This window comes from Rhea americana, unplaced genomic scaffold, assembly GCF_003343005.1.
Source record: "Rhea americana isolate MKP2758 unplaced genomic scaffold, rheAme1 scaffold_168, whole genome shotgun sequence".
Lineage (NCBI taxonomy): Eukaryota > Metazoa > Chordata > Aves > Rheiformes > Rheidae > Rhea > Rhea americana.
The window spans coordinates 1,731,445-1,750,633 of record NW_028185794.1 but is presented as its reverse complement, the minus strand read 5'-3'; the positions used below and the strand labels follow the sequence as shown (position 1 = coordinate 1,750,633).

Genomic DNA, 19,189 nt, shown 5'->3' with positions numbered 1-19,189 from the left:
GAGAGCTGAACTGACAAAACATGATTCTTTTCTTTAACAGAATTAGTTTTCTGCCTTTTTAGCTGCTTGAGCTGACTTCCCCGGGGTCAGCAGAGGGCCATCACTGGTACAGGTAACGATGGCAGGTGCATGCTGCCATGGGAAGGAGCGGGACCACCCCTGTCAGAGCACCAAGCGGTTGTGCGGATGTAGCCATAGGGTCACGTCGCACGCCTGTGCCTGTACCGCCTGCGTTAGGTACCCAGGTGACAGACGCTCAGCTCCCCTGGTAGCTGCACGCCTGGCCAGCGGCGAGTCTCAGGTGGCTGCGGTTCCAGCCACTGCCCCATCGATTCCTATTAATAACAACATGGGAAACTGCAAATGACTTTTGCGTCTTGGATAAGATTATATAAGTCTTGGCTTGCTGCCCGGTGCCCCATAACAAAGTGTTTATGGGTTTATTTCAATCAGAAGACCGGAGAGTAAGTCGCGCCACATGCGGTAGGGAACTGTGAGTTTGGCCAGGCGTCCCCGTGCGCCCTGCACGGCTCGCTTGGAGCTCAGTTCTACAAAAGCGCTCGGAATTGCCCTGTGGTGAGAGGTGGGCTGGCAGGTCGCCCAACAGGCAGCCAGTGCAATCCCGCAGGGCTGGGGAGCAGGGCAGGCCAGAGGTGGAGCGCYGAGCGGGGCGAGGCTGCGGGGGAGRGCAGGAGAGGCCGGGCGCCCGAGCGGAGGGGCTGTGGCAGCCCTGTTGGGGCTGAGAGGGCAGGAGGAGCCCCAGGGTGGGGTGAACAGGCACTGGCAGAGCTGTGTGGGGAGATTTGAGCTGACATAGCCAGAGCAGGACAGAGCGAACTGGAAGAAGCCCTGGAAGGGAGTACCAGGGCCTGTAGGTCAGGATGGAAATACAGGAATAGAGCTGGGACACGCTGCTGAGACCCGCAGCTTCATCTGTCCAGAGTAATATGCTTTTCCCTTCACAAGTCCCRTCTGCGCTGCTTCACAGTAGTCCTRTTTGCCCCTCATATRCTTCTGCTTTTCAGTTCCTTCCTTGAAATCCWCCTAGAACATTGTGTCAACAGATCGTGGGCTGAGCTGCAAAACAKCCAGGCTCTATGTACCTTGAAGCCATGGGGAGGCCTCCTGACAGGGCGCAGTGGAGGCAGCTGACAGCAGTGAGTCTATCCGCTTCATGCACACACAGCTGTCTAAATATTTCACTCTTCCTCCAGCAGCGACAGTAACACTGTGTGCGGGGAGCAGTGATTAACACTTCTCCAGGCAAGRCCCTAAGGCAGGACATGCTGGCAGGGTTGGGGCATGGCTGTCAGGCCTCCATCCATCCTGGCTCTGCCACAGATTGCCATGACGACACGGCAGCATGTGGGAGAGGATGCCAGATGTTTTGGGGGCTCTGTTTGCAGGGTGATGTTGGAGTGAGAAGAACTTCATGGAGAGAGCACTAGCTGCCTCCCTGCTGCGCCCCAGCAGACGAGTGTCACGGGAGAGGCTACTCTTACCTGTAGCAGCATCTCTTCAACCATCAGATTCTGCTGTTTGGAGGAGAACTTAACATATCAAGGGGCGCTCAGCTGCACTGAGCTCACCACTGTGCTGATCCGAGTGTGGCCTGCAGCATTATCTGTTGGTTGCGAAGCTTGGGCTGCGCTGGCAGTTTGGCAGGACCCTCAAAGCTGCATCCAAATCCCTATGATGCAGTAGGTTTCCTTAGCTGGAAGGCTGCTTACTGTGAGGACTGTGGGTGCTGTCCTTCCTTCACCCAGAACATTGCCTGGTGGCAAGCTGAAGATCGCAGTCTTCAAGGTCTGTTGGAGTGGGCTAAGAGACCAGAAGTTGGCTCTGTGCCGAGTGGCACTGGGCTGGCGGCGCTCTCCTGAGCCAGTCTCCCCCTCTCATAGTGGCCTTCTACAAGGCAGGGAAAACCTGAGCGGATACGTAGCTTAGGATAGCAGGCACGAGCATGCCAAGTGTCTCTMGCTGCGGATAAAAGGGCCAAACAGCCCCAATGTCTCACTGCACATCATCCCTCGGAATAAAATATAGTGTCCACCAAGTAATTTGAGACTGCACTTTGGTGACAGGGAAGCTGGATTTCTCAGCATATCTTGCTTAGGACTGTCTCCRTGGACAATAGGGCCGTGGGCTTCTTTGCATTAGAGAAGTAGCTGCAGAGATGTGGTTGCAGCTCTGTTTCCAGATTTCTGGCCTCCTTGCTAAAAGCTGCTATATTGTGCCTACACAAGACTGTTGCTTAGTTCTGCCATGTTTCTCTTCTCCTTGTATACCGTAGTATAAGACAAGAAGAGATTTAGCAGCTAGTGGAAGAAATAGTTGCATCAGATCCTCCCGTCAAAGTCTCTGCCGAGTCTGAGGCCATGCTGTCTTGCATTTGAGACCCGCAGAGCCTGCTTCCAACATCCAGTACAAAGCTGGCTTCTACCATGGGTCGTGGTATAGCATATATTGAGCAAGCGCAGGGTCATTGCAGCTAGAATAATATAACAATGAAGTTTATTTGTGAGGAGTGGCTGATGTTCCRTAATCATTTGCAACCAACTTGTAATATAAAATGAGCTATGGAGCTTTGAATGTAAATTGAAATGCAAAATCAAAGGACAAGAGAGGTGAATGATTGTGATTTTGTATTTTGTTTTTTTAATCCATTTTTCAGCTAGTTCTGCTTGCATGCAGTGACTGACCTGAGCTGAGCTGACTCAGCCTTTCCTGTTACTTTAGCAAGGCTCTTGACCCTGATACTGTGTCTAATTATGTTGGGTTGATTGTTTGGGGAGCTGCTGTTTAATCTACTCCCTGTTGGCCCCTGCAGATCTTCCACATGACCTACGATCTGGCCAGTGCAGTAGTGCGGATCGTGAACCTGATTGGGATGATGCTGCTGCTGTGTCACTGGGATGGCTGCCTCCAGTTCCTCGTGCCCATGCTGCAGGACTTCCCCGACGATTGCTGGGTATCCCTCAACCGCATGGTGGTGAGTGCCTGCCCTGCTTGCTCCCTCACCGCCCTAAGCCCAGGCCTCCTGGCCCCAGCCACAGCATCAACCCTTCTCCCAGCACCAACCAACCTCCCAGCACCAGCGTGCTATCCCCCAGCTGCCCCGCTTCCCATTTCCCCCCTTCCTGCTTTGAGGGCCTCCMTGCACTATGCAGCAGGCCCCCTGAGGGCCATGACACTGTGGCCACAGAGGCTCCTTGAGGGAGTCCAACTCTGGGCTAGGGAGCCCGGCGAGCCTGCCGCRGGCAGCCTGCAGCAGAAGGCAGGAACCAGGCTCCCCCTCCTGGCAGGAGACAGCACAGAGCAAGGTTTGATCCCACAGGGAGCTGGGCGTGCTGAGCTGAACAAGGAGGCAGAGGGGCCCTAAAGCCATACTTGGGTCTCACCCACAAAATCCTGATTCCCACATCTGCCCCAAAGGAAACTGCTCCTCCTCCTGCTCCATATCCTCTTGAAAGGTGGCTGTGATCATGCTGCCCACGTTTCCCTGGGGGGCTGCACAGCCTCCCCTGGAACACTGAAGGGGGCTGAAGCAGGCTGCCAGGCCTCCGTGGGAGGAACTAGCCAGGCTTCCCAGTAACATCCCAAGCCGTGCTGCTCACTGTGCTGTTTGCTGTGAGGGAGTTTCGTACCATATGGTAAATGCACAACGGGTTCATGGTACCTTTCAACCATCTCACTGACAATTCAGGAGCTTTTATTCAAAGGGACAGTGTCCAGTTGATTAAGCAGAAAAAACTGACAAACCTTAAAAAATTGCCTCTTATTGCAGCTCTTAACCTCCAGATTCCCCCAACCAGCTTCTTTAAAAAAAAAAAAAAAAAAAGGTAGGCACTCAGGCAGAACAGAACAAATGTAAAATATAAAAAAACCTACCAACTTGCCATGCCTCCCGCGTGTAGAGCTGTGGGCACATGCCCGAGATGCGTGAGCATCCACGAGAAAGTTGTCTGCTTGGGGTTTACTTATTTATTTCTTCCCACTGCAATAATCATTCACTTCCTGCAGTTGAAAGGTGCCAGACTGACATGGAGCCCTTTGTTTATCTGCGGCAGAGGCACAACCCATGCAGCAGCTGCCTAATCTTCCCCCATGCTACCTTTTTATTATTTACATGGCAGGAACAATGAAAGATCTGGGCCCCACTGTGCTTGTGTTATTCAGGTTCAAAACGCCAGACAGCATCTTGTTCTGGAGAGCTCAGAGGTRAAGCCACAAATCATCCCCATCAGATGAAGTGACTTTGCCATGGTGCTCTTGCAGGACAGTTTCAGAGCTGCAAATTTGAACTGCATTTCCTTTCTCCTAACATACATTTACTAGATTGTGCTTCCTCCTCTTGCCCACTTTGGTGATTCAGTCTTCTGCAGGGGATCCTTAGTCAAATGGCCTTTAAGGATGTGTTTATTTGCATTTAAAGCTTGGCAGAGAACCCTAGACCAAAGGTCTACCCACCTTATGTTCTACCTGCTTGAACTGTAAGCCAGAGTTTTGGCTGCCCCTATTCAGGGCCCCAAACTAATCAGTCCCTTTGGGAAGTTCAACAGGTTGAGTTAAGTCTCAGGTCTGGGTGCACTGTAAATGAGAAGCTAACTGTTGCCCCTTCTTTCCTTCTGTCCTCATTTCCCCACAGGAAGATGGTTCCTAAGTTCAGCTGTTGGTTGCCAGACTCAGCTCTCTTCCTCCCACCATCTTTGAGACAGTTGCCAGATACTAGGCCATATAGCTCTCAGCTCCCGCTCGACTGATGCTGGAGCTTGCCTGTGCTGCTAGGGGAGATCCAGAGGAGAGGATTTTAATTCCCAACTCTGTTACAGGTGTCCTGTGTGATCCCAGGCAAATCAGATGGGAAACTCAGAGAGCTGTTCTCCCTCTTCAGGTGCTTCTGAGGATAAGCAAATACTGCAGTGATTGGTATTTAAACCAGAATGAGTCTGAGTGACCTGGAGTAATACTGAGTGAGTTGCACAAGGGGGTGGCATGAACTCATGCCACCCCCTCTGGCTCTTGGACACTTCACACTCAGAGGCTGTAAAGCCAAACAAAACCACCTGCATGGTACATTGGAGAGAAGAGCTACACATATATCGAGATCAGAGCCTAATGAGGAAGGAAGTAAATTTATATGGTCTAGTAAAAGAGTGAGTTGGGCCAGACCATGATCAGAGTCCATAGTTAACCTTCAAGGTAACTGTGTAATGAAGGAAAATGATTAGCTACAGTCTTGAAAGATGCCAGAAGACAGGACAGAGGGAGAAAAGATTCAGTCTCGGCACTTTTCTTAGCAGCAAGAGTGAGGAGAGATGGGGAAGCATGCATCCCATGGGCAGGAGGACCCTGCAGAGTCTCCAGAAGGGGCGAGGTAGAAAGTTCCTAGAGCAGAGCTTTACTAGGCAAGGACTCACACTACAGTACTTGTCTTCTCAGCCTGGCGAGCCTGTGAAGCTGGGAATTAAACTTTCCATGTGTGATTTTTTTGCTGCTTCTCCTCTGCAGCAAAATCACCTTCACTTTTTCCATTTAATGAAAGTAAAAAAAAAAATGATGATCTCAGCACCTGTCTCAGACATAGAATCTCAGGAAACTTGGATGAACAACTGGAGGATGATAAAAGCCTCACATATAGTCTAGGTGGCTTAAACTCCCYAAGCTTTACAGGAATGCAGCAGCCCCAAAATAGCCTGTATTTAGAGCAGTTAACATGGAGAATAGTTAAAGATTCTAGAATAAGATAGTTTCTTCTCACAATAAGATTCTATCCTCTGATCACATGAGGTTTCCAGATGTATTTTTTGGAATCTTGGGACCAGTGAGGAAGGTGAATGGTATGTTTAGTGCCACTATTTACTTAAATTCAGTAACAAAGTAATAGGAGAGGCCACTGAAAAAAAAAAAAACAAAAAAAAAAAAAAAGAAAGAAAGAAAAGAAAAGAAAACAGTGGCCTGGATTGTTCTCAGACACAGTTCCAAGATCTTGATGGCTGTTTGCAGAATGGCTCTGTTGGAGAGCTCTGCTGGACAGGGTTGGGAGGTGAAAGGCCAGGACAGCATCCATCTTTGACAGATTCCRTAGGCTGGATGTTGGGACGTTCTGTACTGACCTCATCACAGATTTGAGGAGATAAATACATTTGGTGCAGGACCACCCCTATTACACACAGGAGCTAGAAAGCTGGGATGGAACCACTGGGGGAGGAAGAGGAATCTTTTGAAGCAGCTACCTTCAAGGGGAGATGGAAGGCAGGTGCCAAATGCTTTGGAGGCTTTAGGAAAATTTATGCAATTACTTTCCTTGAGTATACTGCTGCTGCTCTTCCAGAGTTTCACACCTGAAAAGTATAGCAACGTGAAGTGGTTACTTGGCAGTTCCTGAAACCAGCTATGCCTCTGACCCAGCAGAGAGAGAAGATTTATCACCTCCCATCTGCTTCTTAAAGGCTTGATCCATTTCCAAGGTATCTGTGAAGGGTCTGGTGTTGCCAAAATGATATCAGGGGCTCAATRAACCCCTGGGTCCAATTCATGTTGGCAATTTCTCAGTGCTCCATGCTTCATCTTTAGCAATTGTGGAATTGAAGAAGTCTGTAGGACTTCTGTTTGAAATGGCTCTGAAATGGCAGGGAACGATGTTTCCAGTATTAATTGCTCAGCCCTAATCTCAGGAGCTTCAGCATTAGAATCCCCACAGGGTACTTTATTAAAAAGGAAAACACTAGTGAGACAGCTGCAGAGAAGCCTGTCTGTGGGCAACAGCATCTCCCTGAGACCCTTGCCTGGCAGCTCCTCGTCAGAGAAATCTGAGCTCTGCTGAGACCTGAAAGCTTTTGGAAACATGTGGCTCACTCCCTTGGGTATTGTGCCGAACTGACAAACCCTGCAGGGAAGGCAAATATGCCCATGTTAAATGCAGCAGCCTTGCATAGGAAATACTAATTATCTTCCCTTCCACCAAAAGAGTGAGAATAGATCCCTGACAGAAAGTAAGAAGAGACGTTGACACAGCTTGTGTTATGGTGGAAGACAGAGCAATATTATATGGCTCTCCTGTTTGACCYCTAACTTCCCCCAAGCCAGCAGATCCCTCATACCCTCGCTCGGGAGGCTTATGAAGCCACGTTGAAGGGTATCATGTTTTGTAAAATGTCATGAAGCAAGAGCAGAGCTGCTCCATGAGGCAGGGGGCAGGGGTGACCCCAGCATAGGCAATGCCCTCACTGAGTAGGGCACAGTCCCACAGCATCTAAACAGGRTGGCAGAGCTGGGGTGATGATAACAGGGTCCACTGACAGTCCCAGACAAGGCAAGGTGATGATCAGGTGCAGGGTTCATCCAGAGAGTGCAGTCAGGAGTGGCGGGAGATGGGGCTAGAGGCAGAACTGGAGACAAGGCTAAAGCTAAAGTTCAAGGCCTGGCTTGGCAAAAGGGCTGGGCACAGGTACACCTCCAATATAGCTCGGGTGAGGGTGGGGTGCTCAGGCCCAAACCTAAATGTAGCTCCTGGAGCAATGGGTGTGCGGGTGAGGGGCTCATGCAAGGATGATTGGGGCAATTAAGGCCTACCAGTGCACTCAGAGTCCTGGAAAAATCATCCCTTTTTTAAGGTGAAGGCCAAGCAAAGCTCTCACTGGAAATAAGTGCAGAACAGGCAGGTGCCTTCTGATGTGAAGTTTGACCTGTTATCTCCTTTTCTGGCCCTGCTGTTAGCTTGCTTTAAACCTGAGCTGAAGGTGCGTTTTCCCTGCCCAGCAGTTGTGGAATTGTCCAGAGGAGGGCAGTGATGTGCGGAGGCATTAACCTGCAGCACCGCCTAAGTGGTGTGCAAGAGCAAACCCCAAGGAACGACTCTGGCAACATGAGATAACTGCTGAGGTGAATGTGTGAGTTCGCAAAACGTATTCATGCTCTGTTTGGCAGGGCTGGTGGTCTGAGATGTGGACCACCTGCAAACTTCGGTCCATAGTTCATCCTATGAAGATTTCCTTCTGAAGGGAATTAGATGTTAAATAAAATACATCCTTTCACTTCAGACAGCCTCTTAGTACTTTGAAATGTTAGTGGTTTAAGTCAAGCATAGCCCATGGACGATGCCCCTACCCCAGGGATTTGCCAGCGCTTCTTTGTGTCTTCTCTTCTCTGTCCAGTCTTCTGCTATAAGGGTTCAATTGCATACACACATGTGCTCCTCAGCCCCAACCGCATCCTGAAAGACACCATGCCGTTTCCCCTGGGGCCTGTGCCAGGCAAAACCCGGTGCTGCCATGGAAGCTTCAGGGAAGTGTCTCCAAGTGTTCAAGTGTACCTCAGAGCAGAGGYCTCAAAGGCCAGACACTAAGCCCAGAGAAACCCTTCTAGTCCTGGCAGTACGGATGTTAAAACAAGCTAGTTTGAGAAACCACTTCAAAGTTATTTTAACTCCTTTTTGCCGATGCTCTTAGTGTCTGCCATGTGTTTGAGATGACATTCCTCTTGACTGTGTTCAAGCACAGACTTGTAACTCCATTTGAGCTTGCTTTGAGATTTCCTTAGTGAGGTGTCATTTTCTTTGCGTAGTTTAAGGCCTTGTTTACCTGCCCTAATGGGCCATTTTAGCCACTCCAGTATACTTGAAGTGGTACAACCCTCCCACTGTGGGGCTGGTGTAGTGGTATATTGAGTAAAGCAGTATAACTGTTAAGGGAAATAAGTTTTCTCAGTATAAGGGAGCATGATGCCAGTAAACTTGTGTCGACATTACATTTGGAACCAATACCACTAGTTTGGCATGAAATATTGCCTTGTTGGCCTACTGCTTATTCTGTGGAGAACAAAAGGATATCGAGCAGGCCTAAAAAGTAAAGCTATGCTGAGACCTATAAGCAAAGACTCATCACATAGACTGTGTTGTGAGGATCCAGTGCTCTTTACAGAGGCTCAGAGATGGTCCCCGAAAGGGTAATTGTTCTGAAAGATTTCCCCTTCATGGAAGTGCCTCTGTTTCAGCACTTGACCTCCTCTCCCAGCAGGCCATGTGGCCCAGGATTTTTTTAAACACTCCATGTTTTCCTCCAGCTCTCTCCCGTCCATCTGTCATTACTCAGCGATCTCCTCAGTCTGGCACAGAGCAGGCTGTCCTCGCTGGGAGCTGCGGTGCTGATGGGAGACGTGGTTGTGGCTTGTAAGTAGGAAAGTTCCCAGGGGGCCAGAACTACTTCTGCAGGCTACTGGGGCTCAGTGTTGTTGGATGTGGTGGTTTTGGGGCAATTGGTTCCTGCAAAATACTGACAAGCCTTCTAACCCAGAAATTTGGTTGGGAACTATTATCTCTTGTTTACTGAAGAGGAAACCCGCTTGGTACAGTGACTTGCCAACTCCTGAAGAGCAAGCTGTTGGAAGAGTGGCTTTTGCAAACCTGTGTCTGTCTGATATCCAGACCCATGTATTAGGCTGTGATCACCTGTGGTCATTAAAGACTCTGGCAGCCAATTTCTTGGTATATCAAATTTAAGCTCAGATGATCTTGTCTCTCCATGTTCCCTTTAGCATTTCAACTTGACATTTCTTTGCTGCCTGCCCTCAATTCTGTTGTGAACATGTGCTGCCCTGTTAAACTACTGCCACACTAAACTCGGAAGGCAGCAGCACTTCTGCAGTGGCTGGTGAGAARCGATTGCATAGAAGGGAATTGGCTGTGAGAACTTTCTGCCTAAGAAGCTCAGAAAGATGAGCTGGCATAAGAGGGCAAAGGGAGAAGAAGTCGCTCTGCTCCACTGGACCAAATTCTCATCTGTTCCTTTTCTCTGCCAACATCACCTGTTGCCTCTGTAAGAGCAAGGCAGGCTGCTGTGGGCCTGGCCACCAGGTCTTGCATATATCATGACCCTGTGCACCCAAATCAGGAGTACCTCACTATTCCACCYGGAGCTGAACTGCCCTTCCTGTCCGCGGTTAGCACTGGGACTGAGTCGTCTCTCCTTGCCTCATCAYGCTTCTCTCCAGTGCACTGTGCGCTTCCGTCCTGAGCAAACGTGCCCAGCCTTGCCCCCGCCACGTGCCAGTGATGTCTTTGAGACTGCTCCTTGTGATCTCGATCCTCTAACTCGCTGCCATGTGAAACTGGCTGAGGCAGGAACACACATGCCGTTCTCATGCCTGGCATCATCCCTCAGCTACCCCTGGCAAACCAGGAACCCACTTCCCCCAGTGCAGTTTCGCAAACAAACACATCCATGGTGCATATGTGCATCCAYACCCCCTTGAGCTGCAGTTCCTGACGCATTGGTCAGCCAGCTGCAGAGCCAGGAATAAAGACACCACTGGCCACATTAGCTCTTCTGTTGTCTGAAGGGTGATTTTTTCCAGTGCAGGAGGTGACAAGGTTGTCGCTTTGTTGGGGAGGTGAGCCCAGACAGGCTGGCGCCAGCAGTCTCTTCTGGGGCTGTGAATGGGCTGCTTCTTCTGTGTCCGCTTCGCTGTCCCTTCTGTTGCTTTGCCCTTCTTGTTGCCGGTGTGAATCAGGCCTGTCTTGCATAACGTAACTGAATATGGCCAGGGTAACGCTATCGCCTGTCTTTGTCCACGCGCTTATCTCCTAACCAAGCATTAACACTCTCCAGAGCTTCCAGCTCTTTGCCACAGCTCACAGACAGCAACAGAATGCTCTGGTTCTGTTCACTGCTTGTAAGCTTGCTAAAAAATTTCCACCAACATTAATGGCACGCAGAGAGCTGGTAGTAGTTAGGTTATCAACCATCCACCTGATTGCGACAGATCGCTCCAGGGGGGCTGCATGGTCTTTAAAAGTCACTGGTGCCCATTCAGCTCCAGGGCTCCCAACAYTGGTGGTCACCGGTGTTGTATCTGCTGTATTTCTCTGAATAGAGTTTGCAGAAGTATTGCTTGCGTGTTTGAGCTTGCCTACAAAGCTGTCCTTCTGCACAATGACCTTCTTAGTTGCTATGGAACTTATATCGGCATAGCTATATCCATAATGTTAGCACCTTCCTCGGAACAGAAAGAAGACTGATGAATGTACAGATTAGGTGCTGTGATGAATGCCACTGTAGCAGAGGTATTTTTTGATTTACYTTGTAATAGCAGTATGTGATGACAGTGCATTTACTTTACATGGTTTTGTGGCTAGGACTTTCTGTCATATAGTACCCACAGGATAGTAAAGGTACCTTGAGCTGTTCCACAAACTCAGACTAATCAGAATAGTCATCAGGCTTCTGGGTTTTTTTCCTCCTAATCCCAGGATGCAGTTGCTGAGATGCTTCTGGTTTGGTGTCAGTGGGAAAGCACAGGATGTCCCAGAGAAGCCATTGACTTCAGCTGGTTTCTCACTGAGGTTTATCACGTCTCTCAAGTTAAATCATTTGTAGTCTGTTCAACTCCTTGGAAAAAAGCCCTCTTTCACACTGAAGAGAACTCCCTGCCTGGAYATGATCATCTTAATTTTCTGCAGTTCCCACCTCTTCAGTTAATGACCAGAGTTCCTGAACATTTCATAAATTGCTGGGGAATAAGTGATTTTCCCTACTTTAAAATCTTGCTGCTGGCAGCCTTGCTCAGACTGTCTGTTACCAGTTTTCTGTTAAATTCCRTTTCCCAGCAAATAATCATTTGCTTCAGTTCCGTCTCTCACATGTGGGCCATGTTAGACATATCCCAGCACATCATCTCTGTTTGTCTCTGGTTACCAATGTGTCAGTCTCTCTGGCTTCCCGTGTGCAAGGTTTTGCTGGAAAGGGTACATGGAATCTGTAAAATCCCTGACCAAATCAGTTTTTGCCAGGTGACTCAATTTAAGCTTRCTTTTATATCTAATGTGCTCAGCACTTTCAATCCATCAAGGAAGTTACAGAAGTGCTTTAAATATGGACTTTCAGGCCTAATGTTAGGTATCCTTTTTTGAAATGTTTTCATCCCAAGAGAATGTCTTGTCCCACTGCTAAAGCTTTGTCTGTCTGTCTGTCTCTTTAGAATGACTCCTGGGGGAAGCARTATTCCTATGCGCTGTTCAAGGCCATGAGTCACATGCTCTGCATTGGGTATGGGCAGCAGGCTCCCGTTGGCATGTCAGATGTATGGCTCACTATGCTGAGCATGATTGTCGGTGCCACCTGCTATGCCATGTTCATCGGCCATGCCACAGCCCTAATCCAGTCTCTGGACTCCTCACGGCGTCAGTACCAGGAGAAGGTAAGGACTGGGCTTTGCAACCCTTATGTGACCCCGGGGAGGTTTACACGTTGTCTAGAGGAAGGCAGGGCTCTGAGTGACCTACGTGAGAGGCCAAAAGTGTGGTGGTTTTGTCACGACAGCAGTTACTGCTAATTCATACCCATTCATTCACTCAAAAAGAGCCTCAGGAAGAAATAGATGCAAGATCAGATGAATAATATAGGCAAGCAGGTAATTCTTGTTATCTCTGACTGTCTTTTTAGATCAACATTATCARTGTCACTAGTTTCTAAGATTGTCACTCACTTTTTCCTAAGATCTTGTTTCAAACGCCAAGTAAATGTTCCAGAATGTGCAGCTTTTGTTTAGCCAGTACTTTCTTTAACATTATCCRGATTAAACACTCCAGTGCTCATGAGCAAAACTACATAACAAACTCCAAAGCACAGATCAAAGCTCAAGAGCACCAGATAGGTTCCCCAGGTAGCTATCGAATTAATTGCACAGTTGTAGAATCGCATAATGTAGGGCACAGACAAAAATGTCACAAGTGATCAGGTTACTGCTGCAGCTGCAGTAACTGATGGTGGTGGGTTTAAGGTGATGCTATGCATTTTAAGATGCTACAAGTGTAAACAGGGTCARTCACCATGATTCAGCTGATGAGTGATAACTCAGAAGTGCATCAACTCCTTCGTTAGTGCCTTTCCGTGCCTTTAGTATGTTGCTGTCTATACAGGCATATTTTGTYATCTAAAGCAAAAGAGTGCACAGGGGAGATAGGGCGCCAGCTAGTGCAGTGGTATTTTTCCTTCAGGGACACAGGCAGGCAGGACTTCTGGCTTGGGTTGAACCAGCAGGCCTGCATCCCTACAGAGCAGGAGAGTTCACTGAAGGGTGACTTTGTGTAACTAAGAGCAAGTACCTGGGTGGCTCAGAGGTATGGAAAGGGCTTGAGAGCAAAGACAGTATGTTACTTGCAGGCATCAACACAGACAACTGCCCTCAACTAGTAGGGCTGAGGAGGACATAGTGAAGGAGGTGTTATGGTCAGAGGTCAGAGCCATAAGGATACATCTGATCTGAAGGTGAAGAACAGGAAGACCTAGGTGCTCATTCTGACCTTGCCTGGTGCAGTTAGATTAGGTGAGACAGTAGCTACTATTCCTATGGGTAAAGCATGACAAGCGTGCATAGACATAAGAGAAGTGAATTTGAATAATGAATAAGAAGAAAGTTGCTGCATAAGAGAAAGTACGAGGACAGATTTGTCAGATGGTTCCAGGAACTGGTTTTAGACACAAAAATCACAAAGCTGGGCCATAAAAAGAGTTTGCAGTAGGACTGAGAGTAAAAGTAGAAAAGCTCAGAGGCTGCATCATGCTTTGAAGTTATGGAGGAGCTCAAGCTAGAGTCAGAGCTAAAAGAGAGAAAAAGCCCAGGAGAGAAAATGTGGAGGACTGGGAGACGATCAGAGCACTGGGCTTTCTGTAGGGTTTTGCCACCATGTTACAGATTGGCTGGACTAAGGCTGATTGAGAGTAAGGCACGCCAGAGAGAAGGACACTGCAGCACTCAATGCAAGCTGATCAAATCTGTGTATGCAGAGTATTTATTCAAATGTGTTTGAAGTAGCATAGAAGTCAAGGACTGATTTGCAAATTCAACCACCTGGTCATCATAGCAGCAGCCAAGTTTTCACCTGCAGGTCTGGGCACTATGATTTTTTCCCCAGCCAGGTCTGAAGACAAGGGCAGAACTTGACCCTGGGAGTTTGATTCCAGTCAGTGCTCAGGGAAATCAGCCACCAGCGTGCCAGCAGGGTCTGGAGCTGGGGTGGCAGGAGGAGTGTGAAATGTTAAAGCCTGATTAGAATAGTGAGATATGAATGAGAGGGTTAATCCAGGAGATCCAGGAGAAAAGCTTTGTGATAAAAGCAATGGGTAGAGGATTTAACAAAGGATGTGTTTCATGTCTATTGGTTATAGCAGGTTCATTTTCCCAGGTATTCTCCTAGGAACAAAGCCTCAGGGATCAAGTACATTCAATTTCCTCTTGCAGACGGGACAAATAATAGCCTAAAACAAATATGTATTTACTTTGTGCGTTCCTTAGCACTTGAATAGCCGTGATTAAAATGAGGCTGCTCCGTGATTTGCAGCCCTGCAACTCAATTTAGTTCAGTCCTCATGGGACAATGCGTCTGTTGAAGCATATTGTAAGCAAAGAATCTCCACAGGTTTGCAGAGTCGATTGGCAGAAGCAGAAAGCAGTTTGGAGACTTACGCTGTGTATACTTCTGGGCTGCAAACTGGGCTCTGCCTCTCACCTCGGAAGGTCTCAGACTATAAAGGCTCTTGCAACTGTTTAAGGAGTGGCCAAAGGAAGGGGAGGCAATGGGGAGGGACGGAAATGGCAGAAATGCATGCAGGAACRGGACAGAGGACAGATACCTAGTAACTTTACTGACTGGCTTTGCTTCCTATAACCTTCAGGACAAGGTTCAGGAGTGAGTTTATAGAGAAATTTCAGACTGGTCTATATCTCTGCCAAACCAACTTGTTCTTCCTTGTACTAACAGCTTCTGAGAAAAGGAATAAAAGCCAAGATCTGTTGTCTTCTGGCTTCAACAGCAGGCTTCTCTCAGTAAACAGTGCATGATTTGGCCCCATCTTTCCCTCTGGGTAGGATACATTGAACGTTTAGACACTCTATCCCTGTCTTCCAAACATTCTTTTGCTGCAGCACCTGAATTTCATACTACGCTGGTTTCTGCAAGACAGGGAAGCCTAGAGCGCAGATGGGGTGCTAAGAAGCATAGAGATTTTGGAAGGGGAAGTTGCATCCTCCAAGACAGCTTGCTTCTGGATACGTGGAAGAGCACTAGTGTACCCAAGTGACATAGTGCACTCGTACTAGCTCAGCTTCTGAAAGAGGCACAGTCATCATGTTAGTACGGCTTTGCATCTCCCTTAAAAAGCTCTGAGTCAGAAGAGCTCTTTAGCTTTGGTGCTATGAGGTAACCATTTTATTTCCAGACCCAGTGGCAAAGTTGGAAGGGACTTCTCTGTCCTGTCTTGCATTGCAGAGTGCGTTATGCCCTAAATGACTTGCCCGTGGTCACACAGAGAGTCAACGGCAGAGTCAGGAACTGATCACTCTCTCTAGACCTCAATCCAGTGTCTAAATGTACAATGTCTTTGCATGCAGGATACATTTCTATTTTCCCACATGGGAGTAAAGGGAGGATATCACCACAAGTCCAGCCTGAAGGACACTGATAGAAAGATTTCCCAAAGGCATGGCATGAAGTTACACAGTATAACTGAGTTGATTTAACAGCTCCAAGCAAAAGGGACCTCACATACACAACTCTTCTCCCCCAGTGCTCCCTGCCCTTACTCCTGGCTGCAGAGTTTTATCTCATGTATTCCATCTCTCATATTTCTCAGACCTTTACTGAGCTGATTTGATCAACGGACCCGGCAGAAGGCTGCTTACTTCCTTTTTTTCTGGGTTAGCTTTCTGCCAGATTAGTGGGTTGAATCATCTTACTCCAGAGTCCAGTGAGTGCCAGAGCTGATGTGGGATGGTGGTGAAGGAGGTCTATAAGCAAGAGCAGAGACATAAAGCTCTGTTCAGCTACACCTCGATCAGCTTAAGCCCTAAAACGCAAGTTCATCTCTGACTGTGACTCTGACTGCCCCACAATCTACAGTAATTGTGGCTCATAAGAGAGGAAGAAGTGTTTTCTGTCCAGAAGATCAGTAAACTAGATGGATATGCAAGTTATTTCCATGCTTTCTTCATGTTCCCCTATTAATTTCTTTTTTTGTGTTATACTAAAGCTCAGCTGGATTAATATTTGTGTCAAGTCACCACACACACACACATATTCTCCTCGACAGACTCTGTAACCTTGAGCCCTTTGGGAGCCATGATTGTGCTGCCTACTGCAGCCGTGCTCCTTGGAGCAAAGCGGAGAGCTCTGGGCTCTGCTCTCCCCTCCCAGCAGGATGCAAGCAGTGATGGGGATCCTGCAGAGAGGCTTGGCTGCACTCTCTTCTGGATACATCCAGAGGAATGACTGATGAGGAACTACTGTTCTCAGCAATGTAGGCCCAGCAAAGGTGCAGTCTCTCCAGATTCTCATTTCTCCTCAAGATCTGTCTGCTACACTGGTATTCTCTCAAACTCTCTGCTCTCCACACTCATTCCCCTGCTCCCCTTTCCCCCTGAACAGCCTATTCAATACCTTTTGTTCTAAAAATATATATTGACACTGGGTAGATACTTGCATATTCACTTGTCATTATGCTGAGGAAGCACCTGCTGCAGCACAGTGGCAGAGGGGCAAGGAGGTAGCATTACAGCTATAAAAATAAATCCCTCTACGAAAGCACTAATGATGTCACCTCTCACTTCCTAAAACAGCCCTGCTTAACCATCAGGACAGTTCTTGTTGTCACAGTTTTTTTCTGTATCCTGGGATCTGGTTATCTAAGTGAAAAGGCACCTCACTGTTCAACTCTCACCATTTCAGCCCCTCCCTCATTGGCTCAAACTCAGCAAAGAGGATTTAAGATAACAGTTACTCGGGAAAACTTAGTAACTGTAAAAGTTGAAGCATGTTACCTGGAAAAAGCTATCTTTGTTGGAGGTTAAAGCAGATGTTAAACTAATATTCATTAGCAGGGAGGTGGGAGATTCTGTGTCAGGCAAGAGTTTAGACCAGGTGATCTCATGTGATCCTTTCCACTGGGACAGTGTGAGTCAAGGTAAACATCTCAGCAGAATGGCTTGATATCAGTGGCCAAAGATGAAGGTCTTCCTCCCTCAGACCCTCAACCACAGCTCTTATATCTTCCCCAGAGAGCCTCACTGAATCCGCAGAACAAGTTATTCCCATGAATGGAGGCAGATTTGGGACTGAATCAACTCTGAGCACTTATGTTCAGTGCCCAGAAGAGACATAGAGCTAACAGAATATACTGCCATTGCACCTAGACTGCTACAGTGAGGGCTGAGAAGACATCTTCTGGGCTCCATGAGTCCTTGGCATTTCTTGGAGTCCAGCTGTATAGTCTTACTAGGCAGCAGGTTTTAGGAATGCTTTGTTCTTACAGTATGGCTTTGCATTTCCCTTAAAAAGCTCTGAGTCAGAAGAACTCTTTAGCTCTTGGTATGTATTGAAACTGTGAAACTCACTGCTGTAGATACTGTGGAGACCCAGAGTTTAATCATCAGCCTCAGAATATTTAGACAAATTCACCTAAGGAAAATCTTTCATATGATACTGAGTGCTAAGATGCAGATATAACCTCTAACAGTGGATATCCCTAATCTGCTTTTTGTCAGAAGTTAGGAGGGTATGGCCAGGAGCTGGATTGCTGTATGCCTCTTTTATGCCTCTTTTTCTTCTTCCCCAAAATTGTCAGAGCCACAAAACCAGCTGAGAAAACTGAGCCTGACCATTTGTGGTTACTCTTACGTTTTCAGGCCATTTTACTTTGTAGTTCAGTGTTCTGAATGGGTTCCAAGTGAATGAGAGCAGAGTGCAGAGAGTCTGGCGCAGAGATCCTAGCTGGGGTCCTGGATGCAGCATAGTCACATTAGCCTGGCAATGTGCCCCTGCTGATTAGCCGCTCCCCCTTCCCCCAAAAGCAGAGCTAATTAACCCAAGCACAGCGCTGCACTCAAGCTGTATTAGTTCTTGGAGCCTCAGGTTTGGCCTAACCAGCATTACCTTGGGGATCTCTGACAGAGCATAGATATATTAAGATGACTAGTGCTCTATGTTAGCCCGGAGGTGGACAGAGACCACCATTATTCCCCCTCCTCCTGTGCCACAGGTTTCAGGTGAGAGTTTTTCTGTTTTTTACCAGCCTGGACAGGATTTGAAATGCTGTTCCCAAGATGGCTGATCTCCAATGGCTATAGCTTCTYGGATGGCATCCACAGAGGTCTGAATGGGTTAGGCAGAAGTCCACTTCTTGAGCTGGCATCACAGTCTTGGATGCTGGGAAAGCTGCAGAGCTCCCTGCCTCTCCTGGCAATGTGAGCAGGTGGAGGAGAGGGTAGGGAGTGTGCARCACTCCAGAAATTAAAGGTGCCTGGGAAGTTTGATCACATGCAAATTTTAATCAATTTTCCTAACTGGAAAAAGTTTGGGAGCYTTGATATATCCTGTTGTGGCTGCATTATTTGTGTATTATTTTGGTCTGTTAAGAAATGGTTCTGAGAACCATTATATCCCATGTTACAGTCAATCAGAGCACTTGGGGTTGATAACAAGACATAAACAGCACACGCTATCACTGGGGTCTAGCTGCAAGGGCTGCTCCTCTGCTGGGCTCGGTGTCCTGGGCAATGCCTCTGGGTGGATTCTGCTGTAATCTGGGCTGGGTTTTCTGGCTGGTTTGCAGTCTAGATTCAACAGGTGAAGGGGGCAAGATCAGATGCAGCTCAAGATTACAGAACGGGGTGAATTTTATCCCTGACACATTAAAAAAACCAGCTGCCATAAGGAAGGGTCCCCCATGACCCTCAATTCCACCCTGTGCGCATACCCACCCACATGCAGATAGTAAGTACAAGGAGGTTACCAGAAAATTTACTGCCTGATCTAGTTTGGCCCTGCTTTGAACGGGGATTTGGATCCAATGGCCTCCAGAGATCCCTTCCAACTTACGGTATTCCATAACTCGGTGATTCAGGCCCCTTTCAGACCGTGAGCAGTCAAAGTCTGGTGAGAATGGCTGGTCAGGACTGTGCGTCTAGACCACATCCACTCCTTTTTAGAAGAATAGTTGTAAGAAATAGGCAGTAGAGTGGTGCAAATAGTGATTGGCTTAACAAAAAAATGTGAGATTTGAGTCAATTGTTTTCAAGCTTTTCAGTCCTTTCCTTAAAAGATATACAGATACAAGGCTGATTATGAAATGAAAATGTTATTTCCTGATTGAAAACCTCATGATTTCCTTTTAAAACATCTTGCAATGGAATTTGCCTT

General features: G+C 47.7%; 1 protein-coding gene across 3 annotated transcripts in view; it reads left to right on the top strand.

Annotated features, from left to right (window-relative positions):
- HCN4 (hyperpolarization activated cyclic nucleotide gated potassium channel 4) overlaps positions 1-19,189 on the top strand; it is a 110,188-nt gene that overhangs the window by 58,574 nt on the left and 32,425 nt on the right. For all 3 annotated transcript variants that reach the window (XM_085300747.1, XM_085300748.1, XM_085300746.1), the window contains exons 3-4: positions 2,831-2,992; positions 11,977-12,195. In XM_085300747.1, the coding sequence (XP_085156873.1) occupies positions 2,831-2,992; positions 11,977-12,195 (381 nt within the window). The remainder of the gene's footprint in view (positions 1-2,830; positions 2,993-11,976; positions 12,196-19,189) is intronic.